The following is a 20,341-nucleotide window of genomic DNA, read 5'->3' on the forward strand; positions in this document are numbered from 1 at the left end:
ATAAAATGGATCCGTAGGATCTTTAAGAATCGATGACCCATTCCGCGCACTAATTGCAGCTTTTGTGTCATCCAGGACAGCTTCGTCTAGAAGTGACGATGAGTTTAAAAAAATTGTTGGTCGAATGCCCACCATCTCAGATAAGTCGCCAGCCTTTAAGGGTCGGCCGCACTCATCAATAGACACTTCGTCAAGCTCTAAAGGAGCATGTGATTGCTGCAAGGCTAACTTCCCCCTCAATGTTACCGGTTACACCATTTACAAGCGTGTGTAATTGCTCACTCGTATCACTTTGGGAGGGTATAAACGCTTTGTGTCCCCCCCCTGTCTTGATGTGGAGACAATACGCCTCTTAGAGGCCGGGTCATTTACGTCCCCGGGTTTTCCAGCCTGTATTGGTTCTATACCAGACATGGTGTATAATTTGACATCCGACAAGGAGTTAGGTAACTCAACTTCCTTATCCAACGAACGTTCACGTGTCGATTCACTTGCATTAGAAGGGTTTGACCCAAAATGCCCTGGCGAACCGCCAACAGTGTCACTATTGACACTGTATGGTGCCACCTCGGCCGACCACACTCGATTGACTTCGACGTGCCACTCCACGAATTTCAGGATGTTGCACCCTTGATGATTCGGCCTGAGGCCAACAATGCTTTGAGCATTCAGTGAATCGTTATTACAACGAGTGTCACTCGACGGAGTACGTACCGTTCCACTTCTTTCTGCTGAGTCGGGCTCAGAATTATGTTGTTTTTAACATTAAAGTTTCTTAACTCAGACATGCCAATGAATAAAACACTGACAGACTCATTCAATGACACACGCCAATAGCGCTTTTGTTGCCTAGCACAGGTGGGTTCATGACTCTCCAAACGTTGCTAGGAACATTGCGCGTGGCTTCTAAACTCTTAGACCTCCAATCGATCCATGGCTCATGGTGTTCTAACCAGGCCATACCAAGGATGAGATCATATCTCGATTCCAAATCAAGGACGAGAAAGCGTTCCACACTGTCCAAGTCCAGAAAATTTATACCGTAGTTCAGTGGAACTTTAGGCACAGTGACACGAGTCCCAGTCGCTAAGCGAACAGTGATTATATCACTTTTTTCGCTTTTGGCGCCTCAATGTATTGTTGACTTCCTTCAAAGGGAAGAAGTCGAGCATAATTGCAAGATGCTCCTGAGTCATCAAAATTGACCACCTTATCAAAGCCCTTCACAGAGTACAAGCCAGGCTTGTACTCTCGCCTCGTGCCATTAAGCATCGAGCTACTCGGGGCTAGGTTCTGTTTATTCCCACCTCCTTGAGGTTCAACAGAGCCTAGGTCTCCCCCAGTAGGGCGCCCCGCACCTCTTGGTATCGACGTTTTCCCGCACCGTACCGTCTCTGGTATAGGTCGGAGTTGGAGCTCTTTCGATCTTTACGCGAATTTCGAAGAGGGCAGGCAGGGCGTAAATGTTTCGTTCTTCCGCACATAAAACATCTACGGATGGTCTTATGTTGTTTTCAGCTTGAAGAGCCTCTTCTCCTTGCTCAATGAGGCTTAAATCCATAGATTCCGCTCTATTAGATGGAACCCATGTGCTCGAAGAGCTTGTTCGGTAAACAGGCGTGCTAACGCGAGCAGACAACGGCGCGTAGCGCTATGGCAACTGCCTCTTCGAACGTAGCCGGGTGAGATCGGAACAATTCCGTCGGGCAACGCCCTCATTGAGATTCCCCATCAAGATTGTTACAATACTTGCTTCTTCACCGGGTCTCGATGCATACATGCAATGAGAGTTCTCAATTCCTGGACAAAGTCCCCTAGGGTTCTTTTACCCTGTCGAGTCGCTAGGAGCCGTGCTCGCATGCGAAAAGCCTGATCAGGCGGTGCAAACATGCTCGCCATTTGCTGTATCGCGAATCCCATGAGGGGAAATCGTCCTTTATGGACGTGCTGCACGATATTGCCCACTCCATGGCCTTACCTGTTCAGTCATGATAACAACCGAACCACAAGTGAGGCCATCGCACTCACTCGAAGGACATCGACACGTTCGTGGACGCTCCAAGACGTTCACTAGGTGGCCATCTGATGAGCAAGAGACAGGCATCGTCACGGCTTGATGCTGCCTGTTTATACATGGCTTGTACTTTTTGAGCCATGGTAATCCAAGGATGACATCTATTTTGTCATCCAAATCTAGTACGATGAAATCATCATCGTACTGTTTACCCTTTAACGTGTATTGGATGCTTACTACACGTTTCCGTAACTGTTACAGATGCGCCTGTTGCTAGGCGCACTGTCATCCTGGTTAGCGGAATATCGCACTCAATAAATTTGAGCCTGCAATCGTTTAGCGATTGGCGTCTTAGAAGTTATTCGACGCCCCAATCGACTAGGGACTTAAATGCAACGTATTTATACTTTAACTGTCAGGGTGGTGTCCCCTGGAGCAGTTATACACAATGTTTGTGTGTGAGGAGCAACTTTCGTCACGATACCTGCAAATTCTTTTGACGTTGCTGGATCAGTAGAGCGCTTCTCTCCTACTGACCTCGACCGTTTTTGGCGACCCGCCTCGCCGTTGCGATTTCGCATCAGCGTCGGATCCGCGTCCTTTACTTTTACTAGCGAGAGGTCGGTCTTTTTGCTCAGTGTTTTTAGGCACTGGCCGTGGGGTACTACACTCATAGGCGTAGTGGCCTATTTTTGACAACGATTACATTTTTGCAATCGTTTGTAACTTAAAGAGCGAGGTTTCTCGCTCTCTACATACGAGAGATCCATGGGTTCTAAACCTCCGTTTTCTTGTCGTCTCGGTGGACGATAAGCAGCAAAGTGGACAAAAGCCTGTTCAAGACTAAAGTCCTCCTGTTCCGCTATAGAGATCGCTTGGTCTAGCGACTCTGATTTTAGCCGGAACAGGTGCGTCTTAATAGGACCGTCTGCAAGACCTTTAATTAACGCAGTTGCCTGTGTTTTTTTCATCAATTGGATGACTAACGATACAACTGACCAGGTATCGTGTATGTTGGCATTGGCGTGAATGTAATGCTTGCCCTGCTTCAAATCCAAGAGCTCGGCTCGAGCCCTGAATTCAGCACGTGGCGGCTCAAATGTTTGTCTGAGCCGGGTATTAAGACCTTATACGATTCAAAGACTAATGGGTCGTGAAGCTTGAGCCACAAGGCCCAAGATTTGGCGCGTCCGGCTTAGTTGGACTTGCCAAATATCACTTTCGTCGCATCATCGCTGATACGACGAGCTTCTATGGCATCGTCGAATTCGACAAACCATCTCAAAAGGGAGTCGCCCTCGACCTATCATTAATTTTTATTAGAGTTCTTTTCTGCCTAAAACCTTAAATATTTCGATCTTTAAGCTTTCGGGTCGACGAGAAAGCGTCTACCCATTAGCAGCATGCAAATGCTGCTCTCTCAACAGTTTCGTCTGTTAAGCACCCTGTTCTCTCAACACCTCTGTGTGTTGAGAGCCGTGCTGGTGAAGAAAGGCTATTTTCTCTCGGAGCCCGTCGTGTTCGTGCTGTTAGAACTCGGCGTGTTCATCTCTGCCCAGAGTGTGCAGCATGGCGCCAACGGCTGGCTCGCCTACGTCCGAACTCATTCGTTCGATCGCTCTCCATTCGAGGTCACTCAAATGAGGAAACCTGTCACGCGTTGCGTGGTAACCTTCTTGAGGGGCTTGGAAGCTCCCTCCTTCTTCATCCAACAAGTCCGTGTTGGATGGAATGTGCGTGGGTCGTTGAACGGACCACGAAGTGCTACCCCCCCCCAGGTGTAACGGGGCACCTTTTTACTAGTACTGACCAGTACTAGTTAACCTTGCAGAGGTGTAACGGGGTACCTTTTCACTTGTACTGATCAGTACTAGTTAACCTTGCACTGATTACAGTGTAGGTAGGGTACCTCGAAACTTCACGTACACAAGAGTATACAGGAAGGTTTTTAAGTAGCTAAGGGCTTTTAGCTACCGAATGTAACGGGCTAAAGTTGCCCTAATGTTACACAGTCCCCGTTAAGTACATTATGTGTACTAAAGGGGATGGTCAATTACTAAACAATAGTAATTAGACCCAACACTCGGGTGTGGTGCACATTTGTGACCAACCCTTGTGGATGTGATGAACATGGGTGCATTCACATTAGGAGGGATGACGCCCAGCGTCATCCGTGATGACGGCTAGCGTCATCAGTTACGCGAGGTATCTACAAAGATACGCTCGCAATACATATTAGAGATATCTATAGAGATAACATTTTAATTGGTAAAAATAGGAATTTCATTTAATTCTATTAAGTATAAATCAGTCTGAAAATTACTACTTATTTGGTAAGTGCGCAATCAACCAAACAATAGAGCTAATGTCTGATTGCATCAATAATATCTAATTTGGTATCTTTTGAACTATTTAAGTCAAAATTAATAAAGATAATAATTTTGTACTTCTTTGCTTACTTCTATTATAGGAAATAATACTTATGTAAGGGACACCCCGATACAGGCGCCCCCAACGCATAATCTTTGGCTCTTAAACAAGTCATACTTATCACCCCTTGAAATTATTCTTGAAGGGAGGGTATTGGTCTTGTTGTCGGGGCGCTCGAATCACGCTTTCCTTTTTTACGCGTACTAAAATGCTACTTCGAATTGTGCTTCGGAGTGCCCTCTAAAACACTTCGGTTCCACAGGTGCCTCAAATTTAAATAAAACCTACATAAGCGATTACGGCCTCTTTTGAATATTTGATTCGTTCTAAGAAGTGAAATTTGTTGCTAACACGGCAAGGAATCATACGGCCACATTGCCGGTTGAAACTTATCGCAGAATTCGTCGAATCGTGCGTTTAGCGAGGCTTCTAGTCTCGCAATTTGCGGACCAGGAGGGGCGTCACCGCTCTCGCCGCTTCGCCGCGTCCACTTTCTCTCTTCATCGCGCAGCTTGGCAGCTTGAACCTCACGCTGCAAATGACTTGACCGATTTGCACAAGCTCCAGCAGCTTTTGTTTTTATTAGTTTATGCTGATTATTTTGCCTTTGCTGTTGCTTCCTCATCTTGCTTTTTGTACCGCTCTTTTGCGTCTGCTTTTGTAATTTCTGAAGTCGAGACGATAGCTGGAAATGCTTTTGCCACTCTTCACTTAAAACATATGCAATGTCGCAATCATCGTCATCATCGTCTTTATCTTGCATTGACGGCGCAGTACTGATACTGTCAGCAGTATCACTTGTTTTGGAGAAATCTGCGGACATTGAAACCTTCCATTCCCTCGATGTAATAAACGCTGGAGGTGTAAGCCACATACTATCCTGACACAGTATTTGCGAAGCGAAGACCTTCGGCCACGCCTCGGGAAACGGGAACGGCGGTGGAATGTAAGACCCGTCCATTGTATTTTATTACGGCGCGCAGTTACCTGCTGAAATATTACCGGTATTGACTCGGTTATTTGCTACGAATGAATGGTGCAGTTCTCGCATATTCGTCAATGCCACTGCAGAAGAAGCGCACGCGCTGCTCTGGTGAAGCGCATGGTGATTCAAAGGCCTTCGAGAGTGAGAATGATGATACGAAGACGATGGGTGAAGATATGGAGAGTAGCGGCAGCGAGAACGATCTCTCGTTCGCTCCGAACGATGGAGATGCTAACGACGACGACTCGGATGACGACATGAATGGTGGAGAAGCTTTTGAAAGTATTTCCAATCGCATCGTGGATGTTGACTTTCTTTTTCTGGACCCACGTGAATCTCATTATCACAGTGTGAAGCAGTTTTTGCTAGCCTACCTGCCGCCCTCGCAACCTTTAGACGTATCTGGGCTGGCCAACGCTATCGTACGCCAAGTCACGGTAGGCACGATGGTTTGTGCCGAGGGTGAGGATGACATTTATGGCTTCGTCACTACCCTTAATATGAAGAGGTATGTCACCGAGACTAGTTTTCAACAGATCCTACAGTATGTGACGAAAAAGTGCCCGATCACTGAACTGCCCAAGTTACAGCATATCCTCAGCACCAAAAATGTTGGTCTTCTTATCAACGAACGTATGATTAATCTGCCATATCAGCTGATACCACCGCTACATTCAGCACTGCACGAGGATATCGAATGGGCATTTGAGAACGAAGACACGGAGGAGCTGCGCGATAGTTTTAAGCTGGATTATTTTCTACTTTTGGCAACCTGTACCGAAGAAAGTAGTTCCAATATTGGCTCAAAGAAAGGCAAGAAGAGTAAGACGGCGTATGAACAGATGAAGTTTTTTCACAACTTCGAGGACGAATTTTTTGAGCAGGAGGCCGAGCTCTCGTTCTCATTTAATGCCTCGCTGGCTGTACACGAGAGCGTTAACAAGAGTAGCAAGACGTCTGTCGTAATGCTGATCGAGCGCGAAAAGCACAAGGCGGCATTAGCAAGCATCTCCGCAATGATTAATGTATAATTTTGATAATTGAGTGGAATCAAAATTTGGAATGGTGGCGCCACTAAACACAACGTCGACTTAGCAAGTGTAGACAATTTCTAGCTCGGTCGCATTTGTTTTATACAATTAGTTTTGCTGTAGCCTCGATAATCAGGCTTTCGCTCATGCCTTTGGCTACACAATCAAGTTATGATTGTTTTTGACACGACCTGGGTCATCGTGACGACAAAAAAGTTCCTTTCGTTTGGATTACGCTTTTAATAGCGTCAATCAACGTAAATTCGGAATTGGGCTGCAACGCTGCACTGAGAATGATCTTGTTTAAGTAACTGTACTGTAGGCTTCTGTATGATTTTACATGGTAGTGACAGCAATGTATTCACGTTGGTAGTTCTTCTGCTAAGCCGTCTATTGGTAAAATGCTTTGCTGAGACAAATCACACTACTGGAAAAGCCAATGCAGCGCGGAATTATTTCTCCGACAAATGTTTCTCTCTGAAGCAAAATGTAAAAATATAGTGGCCAATTCGTGCAATACAAAATCGACACGTTGAGCGAACGAAACTCTCCGCCAGGTACTAGACACGAGCTATTTCTGCTTTCGCTTTTCGATGCCATGGCTACAGTATGGCATCGAAAAGCGAAAGCAGCAAATAGCTCGTGTCTAGTACCTGGCGGAGAGTTGCAATGCAAATTTTTGCATCAAATTGCCGCACAGTCATTTCATTAAGGTTATGATGTTTAAATCATGAGCTTATCATAATGCCTTGCCAAGGATTGCGGTCAAAATCTTTTTGTGGGCTTGGACGACCGAAGCAAAAATAGTTATAATGTATTAACGTGTGTTCCTACAACTCATTGTGTCCTTTGAATTGCTTATCTGCGCCGTAAGTGGCATGAAACGCCTTGACACGAGACATTTCGTCTAGCACTGCGTCTTTTTCTGCTCTCTCGCACGCGGCTGGGGTTTCAAAATGAATCTCGTACTCGCACATTCTACGCTCGTCCACTGATAAAATACGATTTTGAGCACCACACAAAAGGTGCACATGAGTATTGCGCTCAATACTATTTGCACAGGGTTCACCATGGTCATAATTCTGAGTGCGTACAAAATCCGTCGAATCTTGCCACTTGTTCCATACGCCCATGCTGATATGACGTGGAACTGTATCTTCTTCAGTAAAACTATCTGCACTAAGTCCCCCTTTGGTTTGTAGTTCCGCCTTCTTCCACGAAACATATAGAGGTTCACTCTGCGACACATTTTGGAATGGACATAATGTTATATCGTAGGTGCGAGGAATGACGTTGGGACTTGCTCCTTTTAACTCTTTCTCGTTGATTGTGTAAATAAAACATTGCCCTACCAGCTCCACAAAGGCAGATTTCCACGTTGCTTCTGTAAAAGTGCTTCGGTCGACAACACGGCTCTGGACGTACATATCGTACTGCAATCTGCGCAATACGTTGTACGATTGCTCGATTTGTCCGTGCATCTCCGGGTTGTTCTGAGCATGCTGTTGCAAATCCTCAAAAGTTCTTTGCCTAGCCTCATACGTCTCTGCCAGGCGTTTAAAGTCCGCGCTAAGCTGATGCACTATAATAATGGCACTGGCCATGCAACCTGCTCGGATTTTGATGCCCGTCTCTACTACGCTCAGTCGGTCTTGTAGTGTATTGAGTCGTTGCGTCCACTCAGTATCACAAAAGTCAGTACACAGCGTTGCCTTCTCGTCACTGCCATCACAGCAGTCGCACACACCATCACCTACAAAAGCGGATGGCACTAATTTGTCGCCTGCTTTACACTTAAAGTGTTGCTTCAATGAGGGCGTTTTCGAGACAAGCATCACATGGGAGCAAGCTGATGTGCTGGGCTCGTCGCTTCCATCCTGACAGTCACAGTAGTCGTCGTCCACAAAGAGAATAGGCATCGAGTTCACACACAAAATCTTGTCTTTCATAATTTGTTTATTTGTTAGACCCGCTAAGTGCTCCAGGGCGGCGAGATTGTCCATAAAGCTCCAGCTATCCTCGTCTTCGTCCTCATCTTCGTCCAGGTAATTATCGGTAGCGTCGGTAATTTCGAGTTGTTTTGCGGTGCGTGAATATATAGGAGAAGCTACAACATTTGGTACTTGAATGACCAGCACAGAAATGTACGCGAAGATCTGAGCGACGCCCACAATGAATGCAAACATAAATTGGAGTTTTGTGGCCATCAAGAAGCTAACTATGGTGATTGGAGAAATATAAAATAACTGTGATAGATTTGCTTAATGAAAAACTTAAACGCAAGACATTAATGTTCGTCCCGAACTACAGTTTTTAAACGCTCATTTAAGAGAAGACACGTCGACCTGGTCGCCAAGTCAAATTATTGCGTTTAACTCAAACGTAAACACCATGCCTTATATCGCAGTCAGTACAGTTTTAATTAATACTGGTAACAAAAACGCTACCTTGTTGGTACTCACAGTGGCTACATCATTATTATAGGGCTAGACTTTAGTTAACGCTAAAAACACCGTAAGATCTAAGAAATTTATTATTACATGGAGAAATAACTAAACTCGACTTTGCAATTAGAGATGTGCTTATAGTAACCATACTTCAGGCCTGATAATGATTAGGTGCTGACATCGGTGGTGACATTAAACCAGGCTTCTTCCAAATGGTAAAACACCTTTCTTAAGCAATCCTTGTGATTTCATGACTTCAAATGTTACGACAGCTGGCGATCGATATACCGGTTCAAAATATATTGTCATCAGATGAGGCTGATGCTTGTTTGTAATATGAATTTCATCTAGAATAAAGCCAGCAGCAGTCGACATCGCTGCTTCTAGTATAAGAGCAAGTGGCGACACACACGTGAATGTCGGCGACAGAGAACGCACTGGAGACGTTGCGCCTCGTCATCATTTGCACGGCTGCTGTTATTTCGTCCGTGGTAGCTGTCTTGCTCTTCCGAAGGATACCCAGTCGTGGCTACACGACGCAATGGAATGACCGAGACCGTAATCGCAGTAGAAAGCGTTCTCTGTCATCGCCACACGCGACAGGTCCTGCTCTTTTCTTCTCAGTTGTTATGACGGACTGGTTCTTTTCAGTGATGGGCGCTGTCAGTCAATCTATGGATATGGTCATGGGCGCTGCCGTAAAGGTTCGCACTGTCATTGGGGCTAGTATTTTGTCGCTGTTTTACGTAAGCTTCCTCGTATCATTGCTCTGGGGAGTCGTCCTTGCACTTTTCGTGCTGCGGACGCACCATTTGGCCTACTGCTACCCGGCCTCTATTTTTACTTTAAAGAGGTTCCCAGTGAGGGCGTGCTGGTTGTCTATCTGGACAATTGGACTCGGCAGTGGTCTTCTTTCTACCGCACGGTTACAAGCATTTATCACAGAGAGTGATGTTTCCGATACATTGGCGAAATGTCACCGCTACATCTACCTTCTTGCGTACGCACTCGCGACAGGGTGCGTGATTGTGGCCAACATCGTGCTTTTTGTCCAGCGGAGGCGTTTTCCGAGCTTGGAGGCATTATCAGCAACTGTTGTGACAGACGCCTCGCTAGCTAACAGCCGTGATGACTTAGGTCTGACATCTACTAAGAAATGGGAGTTGCAGGCTCATTTTGCTTTACAGAAGGCTCACGAAAAGCTCATGCGTTACATTTGTGTTGTGCAATTATTTCAACTTCCAATGATGTTCTGTTACTCGCTCGGTTACGGTGCCGTAAGTCACGTCACCTATGAAGTGGCAAATTGCTTAGTATTCAGCGTTCCATTGATTAATGCCGTTGTCTTTGGCTGGTGGCATCTTGGAGAAGCAAAATTTCCTCAAGATGATTTACGGGACAATGGGACGATGCTGCAGTCAAGCTGCTACAACTCTCGTTATGACGAACGGCAGCAGGATCGAATGTTTACTGGGCCTCTTGCTGGAAGCGGAAACCCTGGCGCGGGGAATGTCCTGGCTTCATCCTTCCGCAACGTGTTTGGCAGCAGCACAGCAAACATCAATAATGGAAAAGAAAGACTGAAAAGCACTTATATTGCTAACGAGATGGTATCACTGGAGGAGCTGAATGGGCTCTCGAATGTTTCGTTTATTGCTGAAGGAGCAGCTGGCAGTGTGTATAAGGCGCAGTGGCTGGGAACTGAGGTGGCCATGAAAGTCATTAAGCTTCCAAATGGAGGCGTAGGCTTGGTGGACGCAGAGCTGTACCGCACGATCATCCAAAATTCAGAAAAGGACTTCCTGGAAGAGGCTAAGCTTTGTTCTCGCCTACGGCATCCGAATATTACCTTATTTATGCGTGCTGGGTATTACGAAGGTAAGCTGGGCATTTTGACCGAGTACTGCTCGCGAGGCAGTCTGAAAGATGTACTTAAGAGCCGATGCCCGCTCGGCTGGCGGCGGAAGGTCGCACTGGCTCTTCATATTTCTAAGGGTCTTACCTATTTGCACGCGTGCAATCCGACGTACATTCATCGTGATCTCAAAGCATCTAACATTCTGGTCACTGACACGTGGCAGGCTAAGTTGGCAGACTTTGGCATTTCTAAAGTTTCGAATTTTGTTAATCGTGTGCGCTGCAGTGAGCGCAGCCTTGAGGAGCAGAACCCCAGTCTGTTAAACGAGCTAACATCATTTGCGGGCACGTGGCGTTGGAATGCTCCTGAAATACTCCAGGACCCACACAATTGCCGATACAGTCGGGCGACGGACATGTACTCGTTTGGGATGGTACTTTGGGAAATTGCCTCGGACGGAGCTGTTCCTTTTGGCGATACCAAGTTTGACTTTGAAGTTCGCGAAAAGGTCCTAAAGGAACAGCGCCCACCGATAGGGCTTCGCTGTCCACAGCGATTTACTCAATTGATTGAAGATTGCTGGGCGCAAAAATCTGTGCTTCGTCCATCAGCACCACAAGCTGCTGAGATTCTGAATACGATTCTGGATAACATGTCGAAGGATGTGAAGGATCATGCAACTATGGCGTCTGTTTCTGGCTCCGAGTACACGAACAGTATTTTTTCTTCATTGCGAAATGGTGACGGCTCGCTGGATCTGGATAATCGATCTAGCTCTCTTTTCGGTCAGCGCTTCACGAACTTTTTTCGCGGTCGTTTTTCTGCCCGCAGCAGCAGTAGCAGTGCTGTGAGCGAAGACTACCACAATCACCGGGACAGTGAGCACTTTCACAAGTTCACTTCGCCGTATGCAGGTCCAGAGGGTATCAGTATGCTTAGTGCTCAAGGAAATGCAGCTGTAGAGCGCAATACTGGAAATTACGAAGCATTGGGGTTTCCTATCGTAGGCCTTCCGAGCGAAAGCCGTCGGGGCGAATTTCGGGTTGGTGGCCGTCTTTCATCACTTGATGAGTACGACATTGACACCCCGACCGACGCGTCGACTTCATACAGTAGAAGCTCTTCTGAGCGCAGCTTTTCGGAATTTCGTTTGACCGGCGGAGGGCATGAAGCATTAAGACCTAGCGAAGATCAACGACCAAGTGACGATAGCGCTGAGTTCATTCTAGGTGCTAGCGGTCGGATACGGTTTCACTGTATTTAAACGACAGTGGCTTAAATGCAAGTCTCACGAGAATCTGGTCGCCAAATTTATTCGCATTACAAGCAAGCGTCTAAGCGATCCGCTTGGATTTTTAAGTGTCTATGTAAATGATATGATGAAATAAATAACGTTTGTTCGAAATTGAGATAGGTACAACACGCACAAATTATCTCATTTCTTTCTTTTACACATGAAGAAGGGATGGTTTAGTCGATTAAGCTCAGTTTGAAGTTGGTCTCATTGAAGCCACTTATACAGCGGATTCTTCAGAAACGAGGAATTCACTGAGGGCAAGCTAATGCTCGCCCGCCATGAATGACATCATTTGCTTACAAACAAGAAGACATTTTTGGGTATTGCGAAAGAGATCGGTTTTGAAAACTACACGCTGTTATAATGAACCATTTTTTGAAGCAATGCGAACCATTCATTTAAGCCTTTACAAATAAGTTGTTTAGTGTAGAAGGTTGAACAGGAATTATAAAGCCTCTTTTAATTTATTCACGCGAATGTTCCGCAAAATCGGGGTGACGCTATCGCCCTTCGCTATTTTGTCAATTGCAGAAGCAGCCGAGCAATATGACACCGATAAGAAAATGTTATATGCAAAAGAAAACTTGCTTAAGAGCAGAAGCGATTTTAAATCGAAGTCACGCATTAAAGACTCAAAGACAACCGCTTCCACTTTGCTAGGCACAGGGCCGCCGAAATTCCCATATTTGCTTTCGGTCTCGGCTGGTGATAATCCAGCAATCGTCATTAATACGTAAGACATCCATTTACCAATAATTGCTGGCAATATGCTTTTCTAATGAGAATTAATCTAGTCTATTGACAGGTATCAAACTGGTCGGACCGTACGAAGAGCCAGCACGTGATACAATTAAAAGAATTACTGCTCCAGCGTCGGCATTAGGGCTTGCAGCATGCTGGGTTGCTACACAATATTCAAATTTAAAAAAAAAAATGTACAGGCATATATCAAAAGGCTTAAATCTTCATGTCAATGGTAAGGTCAGTGCTGAAGATGTGATGATGGAGGCTATACTTCTTGCTCTACGAGACCTGCAAATGGATAATATTAAGGAGTCAACAAAAAATGCATATGACCCGATAAATTCCCCAACTAGCGAGGTTAACAATCGCCTCGTGTTTTTTCTGCGAGATTTTGACTTGTTTAGCGACGAAGAAGCTGAGCGTTGGCTTCGTTGGACCCACCTTGTCCTCCATGAGAATTTAGCTCACGTAATTCTGCACATCACCTCGACCGTAACTCCTTCTAAGATGCAATGGATTCAAGAACGCCATCGATTAGGTCTAAGTGGTGATGCTTCAGGAAAATGGAACGATTTCATTGGCATTTTGGTGCGCCCTGCGCATGGCCTTGTTGATTGTTCTTCAGCAAATGAAAAACTACACGATCTAGCGGTACGATTATAAAAGTTGCATGCTTCTTACAAATAGTGGCGTTTTTTTATAATTATGTGGCGTGCAGAAAGTGCATGGTTTAAACTTGTTTCGTGCAAACAATAAAAATACACTTGATCCCGCCAATTGCAGTGATAAGACGGGGGATCATGCGACTGGGAATTCTCTTGCTCAGGCTATTGAGCTGGAATGTATCACGCGGACGACAGGAAATTGGTGGAGCGACATTGATAAAATTTGTCGGCAGTTGACGAAAAGGAATTTTAATATAGTTACAAATCAGGAAAAAAGACTGAACATAATCGAAGATGTGTGTGGTAACCTTGTCAAAAAAACAAAGGTCAAAGTGCTAAGAACATTGCAGCTGGACGAAAGTTTGCAACTTTTGCGTGAAGAATTGACCAGTGACCCTTTAAAGCTTTCATCTAATTGTGCGTCTCATGAGATGCCCACCACAAACTCTTTTGCAAAAGCTTTAAGCGCGCTAGAAACTTGGAAGTGTTTGAAAACATTGACTCACTTACCGCTTATCTCGAGTGGGTCTTCTGTCGATTCACGACAGCACTTTGTGGACAACAACATCATGACGCCAATAGACTGCGTGAGCCCCGTAGACGCATTACTACCATTTAATCACCGGAAAGATGGTGAAAAAAAGTTTTTCGATCTAATTGATCACCACATATTGTTTTTGAGACCAAAGGTGCGTCCATTTATGCTATTTCCGCTCGTCTTATCAATAAAACGAATCGACTCTTGAAACCTGTAGGATGCTGTTGACATTGGGGTGATTCCGACAGAGGACTCGAAATTAGTGTCGACTTGCTGGATTCAAGTGCGACCAGTAGTTAAAAGTGTATTTCAAACGATACATGTATGAAAACACTTGCTCTTGTTTTCATAGCAATTTGTCGATTATTAAGGTGCGCTTGGTTTGCAGGAAAGTGATTTATACTATCAACAAGTTTTGGAGCTCGATCGTTTTGTTGCCACCGTTGAGGTGCAAAGCTGAATAATTGACGAGAGGACCCTAAAATTTATTAATCCACTATGCTAGCTGCGCAGAAATATTGAACTTTACGCGCTAGAGATCGCAGAGCGTCGGAAAACGTTGTCCACTATGAAACGCGACTTCAAAATGTCTCAGACATTAATGAATCAAGCAGAAAAAGCGCAGCAGGAAGCTGAGGTGCGCGACTTCATAAATCATCCTCACGTTAAAGTTCAAATATTAATACGCATTTCATCGATGTTGCCTAGCTTGCGCTTATAGATGTTGAGCTGCAGTCAAAGGACGTGCATCTGGAAAAGCTTCGCGTATTACTAAATTTGTAAATTGATTCGGGCTTGAATATGTGTAAATTTCTGCTCCTGGCGCCGGGGTCGACTCAAACATGGCATCCATGGCATCAGACGGCGACATTCCAAGCTGCCTATAATAGCTAAGATATAATTTGCTCATAAAGTCATTCACTTCAGACTTTTGAACCAGCGCGACAATACATCCTCCCCATCCAGCGCCCGTTAGCCGTGCTCCTATTGCCCCCGCAGATTTAGCAGCGTTGACCAAATTGTCCAATTCTAGGCAGCTGCATTCGTAGAGTGTCTTGCAACTGTGATGACTTGCATTCATAATCTCGCCAAGGCAGTGCACATGCTTTTGCAATAATAAACAATCTGTTTGGTCTTCGGTTGCCAGACTATCGCATAGTCTTACAAATTGCTTCACGCGGTCAGCTTCGCCCCACACATGCTGAGCTCTTTGTTGCAATTTGAAAGTTGAAACTGACTTCAAAACTTCCTTCAGACGCAACAAAATTGTTGAGTTAATATGATACTTGTAACCATATTGCGATATCTAACGAACCTTCACAGCAGCTTCCATGAACGATCCTTCGAACAAATTCAAAATAGGTTCCCCGACCTCGGCCTCAATATCAGCAAGCAGATATTCCGACAGCGGACAAGAAGTTATTGCAAGTGCTATCAGCTCTGGAAAAGCGAATTCACCTGTTGCTTCCTCAAGAGCTATTTGAACATCCACAAGACGAGTGAACTACTTCAGTAATCGTCGTCAGCACTCTTTGCTGTCAACTTTAAAAGCGATACAATGCAACCGCACCTGTCTCCAAGCATCCAGATTTACTTTTTTAGCAATCAACTTTGCTGCAAGAGCGCATTCGACGACGCGTTTGTTGTATCGAGTCGCAGCGTCGACAGCTTTCTTGGCCACTACCATACTATTGGCAATGACAAAAGTCACCTCACCGGTTTCATACGGAACAACTACTGGCTCACTTCTCGCAGGGACCTTGGCAAAATCAAGATGCAGTGCCGTGCCACGTTGTGCCAAACACGCAACTGCTTGGTCCATTCCGCCTCCAATCGTCCCAACACGATGCTCTGCTTGTCTACAAAGCTCTGCTAGCTCTGACCGGGCCAGTGGTATCTCCAAGGCGCAACTCGTAGCCAAGGCAACAGCAACAACCAACGCACTAGAGCTGGACAATCCACAGCCGGCAGGAATGTCTCCATCCACGAGCAATTGCAACTCTGACTCTTCACCTTTAAAAGATTCTGGCCAAGCATCTCGGAGTCCCAGGACTCCACACAAGATGTACGACACCCAAGTTAGTCCCCCATGATCACATTTTTGCTCGTCCAACGAAATTCTGACAGACTTGTACTGTTGTTTGGCATTTGCCACATTTACAGCCATTACTCCAGTCTTGCTACTTCCGCTTACAGTTTTATTAAAAGCCACGTAAATGCTATGATCGATAGCCATGGGCAGAACCGCGTAGCCCTCATAGTCCACATGCTCCCCGATAAGGTTTACTCGGCCGGGAGCGCAGGTGACACCGGTCGGTGGTCGTTTAAAGTGGCTTTCAAATGCATTTGTCACTTGCAGCAGCCGCATCAAAATTTAATCTGTAGCAACGCACTCAAGGGTGTAGGGGATTTGGTCGACAGTAAATAGCTATCCTGATTCTCAAAAATGGTTATTATTCGGCAGTGCATCTTTTTAAAATCTGTTTTCGGTCGGATTTCTTGAGATAGGCAACGTTAAATGGTAAGAAAAACAGATTAAGTTCAGATATAAATATGGCGGCCAAAATCTATTTTAATTAGCTAGGGTAACGTTTTTAGATTTTAATAATTAAATAAAGTGCAGTTCCCCTTTTGATCTCAAAGCATTAAGTGCCTTCCTAAGGCTTGCGCATTGATCTGTAAGAGATAGAAGCCTTTCTAAGGTATATCCTCGTGGGCACTAGTTGCCACTTGGTTCTACGAACCCCTGAATCCCTTGAACTAGGATTCCTTAAGCTTCAATAGCTTGTACGACTCCCTGAGTTGTTAAACTCATTAGTTCAATAGAACTAAGTGACTCTCTGAGTCTGAAAGTCTTCCTCTGACTTTTGGAGCGGGGTAGCTCCGCTACACCTGGTAGCACTCGTAGTCAATCTACGCCTGAGTCTTTACAATACTAAACCCTCACGAAAATGGAAGAGATTCCAGAATTGTCAGAAGCGCAACGCGCCGCTTATGACAAGTTCAAAACCTTATTCGGGCTTAAGCACGTGAAATTTATTATCTTCCAGGGACCAAAGGTACTGCATGCAAGGCTTGAAGCCTTCATGCGGCACGAAGCCTCCCTGATCAGTCAAGTACAGGACCATTTCGCGGCATCTATGCCAACCCGGTACATCTCTGTACCTGACTCAAAGCCGAGGGCTCGCCCTCTAACTGTAAATGTGAAAACATTTGAGGGAAAAGAGGGAGAAAAATCCCTTTTTGGATTAAGCAGCAGCGTCGAAGGTCCACGATTGTGACGTAGACACAATTACCGACGGCTGTGCACAAGCACAAGCAGCGTCGAAGTTCGACCACTCGAATAAGTTGATTGGTACGAAACAGGGATGCTTGCTTGAAAAGCAACATCCAAGAAAGTTTTCAATGCCAGTCTATAAGAGACTGTGCGAAAGTCCTAGATCGACTGGAGAGTCAATCGTAGAGGATCTCGCTGTGGTAGCGCAACCACAGCTAGATGTAGTTGGGAAGGATGCTCCACAAATTATTCCTGCGGGAATAAGTCCCCGGAAAAATCTGGTCAAATGTTCCCAGGAACTTTTGGAAATAAGTTCCATAGAAAAAACTGAGACAATCAATGTCTTGGTAATCAGTGGTTAAAGTGTAAGTGTAGGCGCTTATGCACTTGATCTATTTGCGCCTCGGAGATAATTTAATTGCCAACGCTAGAACCCGAAATGGTTCTTGTGATATCTGCGTAGTGGCAAAGTCAACCAGATCTGCGCGCTTGTCACAGATGACAACTACGTGGCCGATATTCGGTCGGCAGTAGTATTTTCTGAAAGCGAACGGATTCTCAGCAGCTCATCTTGGACGAAAGTGTCCTCAATGAGAAGACTCGAATTGAACATTTTACGTCCCAATCCTGGGAGCCTTTGAAGACAAACCCTTCATATAGGGATTTATAAGAATTCAAGGATGTCTCCCCTGAACTAGTACCGTGCGAGTTGCCTAAGGATAAAAGCACTCGACCCGAAATCAACCTAATCCCAGGTTCGGGAAATACTGTGTCGTGAAGCAATGGCCATTGCCTCGTGAACAAGTAATATCGATCGACAAATTCTTCGCCGAACGCTAAGCAGCGCGCCATGTGAGGGTATCAACTTCCCCACATAACTTTCCGACCTCTGTGTGCGTAGAGCAACAGGAGATTGGCGGAATCGTGCATGCATTCAATAAATGAACACTGCAACTGTACCGGCTCAAACGCCGATACCACGAAAATACGTAATAATTGATGATATGCTAAAAAGCACTATATTTATCGTCAACGGATCTGATGGATGGATTCTATCAGATCCTTCTGCGCGAACAAGATATTCCGTTCACAGCAGTAAGCACCCCAAGCGGTATGCTACGGGAGTGGCTTGTTTCGCCACAGGGACCTAGTGATACCCCTGCGTCATTATAAAAATATATAACCAATCGGTTGAGATTGGAGGAGGATTTCGCCCGGAGCTATTTTTGATGAAGTCTTCGTTCATAGCAGAGCCATGAACGGAAAGTCGGATGCTGAAGTGCATCCTACTCACGTCCGAAATTCACACACTTATACGAAAGCACAAGTTGTATGCAAATCTCAAGAAATGTATATTCGCTGCAAGCGAAATACCACTTCTTGGGTGCATCGTGGGTAAACGTTGTACGCTCGGATCCAGAAAAGTTCGAGGAGATCACCGATTGGCCTGTGCCAGTCGATATAAAGGGACTAAGAAAGTTCCTCGGTTTAGCGGCGTACCTGCACAAGTACTCACGCAATTATGCCGAAACAACAGTACATCTTTCTTCTTTGTTGAAAAAATGAAAAGTGATCATGGCGCCTCAGTGGCGCTATGCTGGACGGTGCAGGCTTAACGTGGAACGCTGATTGTCAGCGTTCCTGCGAGGATATTAAGAAACGCTTGGTGCAATCGCCAATCCCAGCGATTGCTGACCAAGACCGACCTTTTCATGTGGTCTGTGACGCCAGCAATTTTGCAATCGGCTGTGCGTTAATGCAATATGACTCAGACGGCGCAGAGCGCGTCGTCTGTTATCAACCGTGCCAGCTTCAACCAGCTGAACGCAGCTATCCAGTGCATGACAAGGAACTCCTTGCCATGAATACGCACTGGCTAAGTTTAGGTCTATCTCTTGGGAGATAGACTGTTCATTGCTTTCACGGACCATGCGTCGTTACGCACGGCCGTAAACAGTCCATACCTGTCACAAAGGATGGCCAGAAGGTTGTCTTTCTTCGTAGCTAAAATTCTCCGTGGAGTATAAATCAGGACGACTTAACGTTGTCCCTGATGCCCTCTCGCGCCGGCCCGATTTTGAGCCGGCTGCGCAATTCAACAGTGAGCATAAGACCACTGTTGCAACAACAAGTGTTCCGTCGTCAACATTACTCGACGACGTTAGAAGAGCTTCTTAAGAAGATAAGGCTCTAAAGGGTTGATGGATTACGTGAGAAATATATCCCAACAATCCTTAAAAGGATTGTCGAAATGTTTCGATCCTCAACAGATCGATATACAACAAGCAATGGTTTAGTTGTATCATACAGCCATTGCTGGTGACACACCTCGTGACGTCATCCCTGCCCATAATGATTTCGATTACGCATCACGTATGAGTATTTATAAGAACGATAATACTCTCAATCATGAAGAAATCGATATCTCCGCAGTGCGAGCCGATAGCACTGGAAACAGCAATAAAACCGAGTCAGCAGGTGATTTCCTGCTGGCTAGAGAAGCAGTATGCTAAATTTGCCAAAGCATGTAGTGACGAATGTTGGCAATTATAAACTACTGCCCAAGAATATCGGTCCGTTTCGTGTATTACATCGCCAGGGCAATGAATACACGATCGATCTGCCTCGTAGTATGCGTACGCATCTTACGTTTTATGTTGGGCGTCTCAGCCCGTATCATCAGTACGAGGCTTCTTCCGATTCCAGATTGCATCGGAACGGTCAAAGGTATCAATTAAAGCCTGATGGTTCCGAGCCAAAGATTTGTATATATTGTCTCGAAATAGGGTCTAATTCTCTTGAAACAGACGATCCGTTCTTTCCTCAAAGGAAAAGGTCTTCTGAAGAGCTGTCAACGGCTCGTTTTGAAGGGACTGATGTGTCTTTTCGTTCGCAGTCGTTCAGTCATAATCTGCGCACAACTTTTCAACTGGTTCTCGAGAAACATTATCGACCGTCACCGCTAACGCGCGGCGACGGGATCACTCGTGATCAAGATTCTCCCTTTAATAATGAAGGGTGTGGTCCAATACACATTGGTGGGTGGGGCTCGTCA

The 20,341-nt window shown here is 45.4% G+C and overlaps 5 protein-coding genes across 5 annotated transcripts; 3 read left to right on the forward strand and 2 right to left on the reverse strand.

The window, feature by feature from the left end:
- Nucleotides 1–4,790: 4,790 nt before the first annotated feature.
- CCR75_004490 (uncharacterized protein) lies at nucleotides 4,791–5,405 on the reverse strand (the record flags this gene model as incomplete). The annotated part of the gene is made up of 1 exon (XM_067962576.1): nucleotides 4,791–5,405. The coding sequence occupies one exon, from the start codon at nucleotides 5,403–5,405 to the stop codon at nucleotides 4,791–4,793; it is 615 nt and encodes a 204-aa protein (XP_067817733.1).
- Nucleotides 5,406–5,473: 68 nt separating this feature from the next.
- CCR75_004489 (uncharacterized protein) lies at nucleotides 5,474–6,460 on the forward strand (the record flags this gene model as incomplete). Its single annotated transcript, XM_067962575.1, has 1 exon — nucleotides 5,474–6,460. The coding sequence occupies one exon, from the start codon at nucleotides 5,474–5,476 to the stop codon at nucleotides 6,458–6,460; it is 987 nt and encodes a 328-aa protein (XP_067817718.1).
- Nucleotides 6,461–7,290: 830 nt separating this feature from the next.
- CCR75_004488 (uncharacterized protein) lies at nucleotides 7,291–8,667 on the reverse strand (the record flags this gene model as incomplete). Its single annotated transcript, XM_067962574.1, has 1 exon — nucleotides 7,291–8,667. The coding sequence occupies one exon, from the start codon at nucleotides 8,665–8,667 to the stop codon at nucleotides 7,291–7,293; it is 1,377 nt and encodes a 458-aa protein (XP_067817719.1).
- Nucleotides 8,668–9,323: 656 nt separating this feature from the next.
- On the forward strand, nucleotides 9,324–12,029 carry CCR75_004487 (uncharacterized protein; the record flags this gene model as incomplete). Its single annotated transcript, XM_067962573.1, has 1 exon — nucleotides 9,324–12,029. One exon carries the CDS (start codon nucleotides 9,324–9,326, stop codon nucleotides 12,027–12,029), a length of 2,706 nt encoding a protein of 901 aa, XP_067817720.1.
- A 509-nt stretch (nucleotides 12,030–12,538) lies between these two features.
- Nucleotides 12,539–16,464, forward strand: CCR75_004486 (uncharacterized protein; the record flags this gene model as incomplete). The annotated part of the gene is made up of 8 exons (XM_067962572.1): nucleotides 12,539–12,795; nucleotides 12,857–13,457; nucleotides 13,525–14,160; nucleotides 14,227–14,331; nucleotides 14,398–14,457; nucleotides 14,515–14,646; nucleotides 14,718–15,485; nucleotides 15,580–16,464. The coding sequence occupies 7 exons, from the start codon at nucleotides 12,539–12,541 to the stop codon at nucleotides 14,790–14,792; spliced, it is 1,866 nt and encodes a 621-aa protein (XP_067817721.1). The 3' UTR covers nucleotides 14,793–15,485; nucleotides 15,580–16,464.
- Nucleotides 16,465–20,341: the final 3,877 nt, after the last annotated feature.

This window comes from Bremia lactucae, linkage group LG11 (genome assembly GCF_004359215.1).
Source record: "Bremia lactucae strain SF5 linkage group LG11, whole genome shotgun sequence".
Taxonomy (NCBI): Eukaryota; Oomycota; class Peronosporomycetes; order Peronosporales; family Peronosporaceae; genus Bremia; species Bremia lactucae.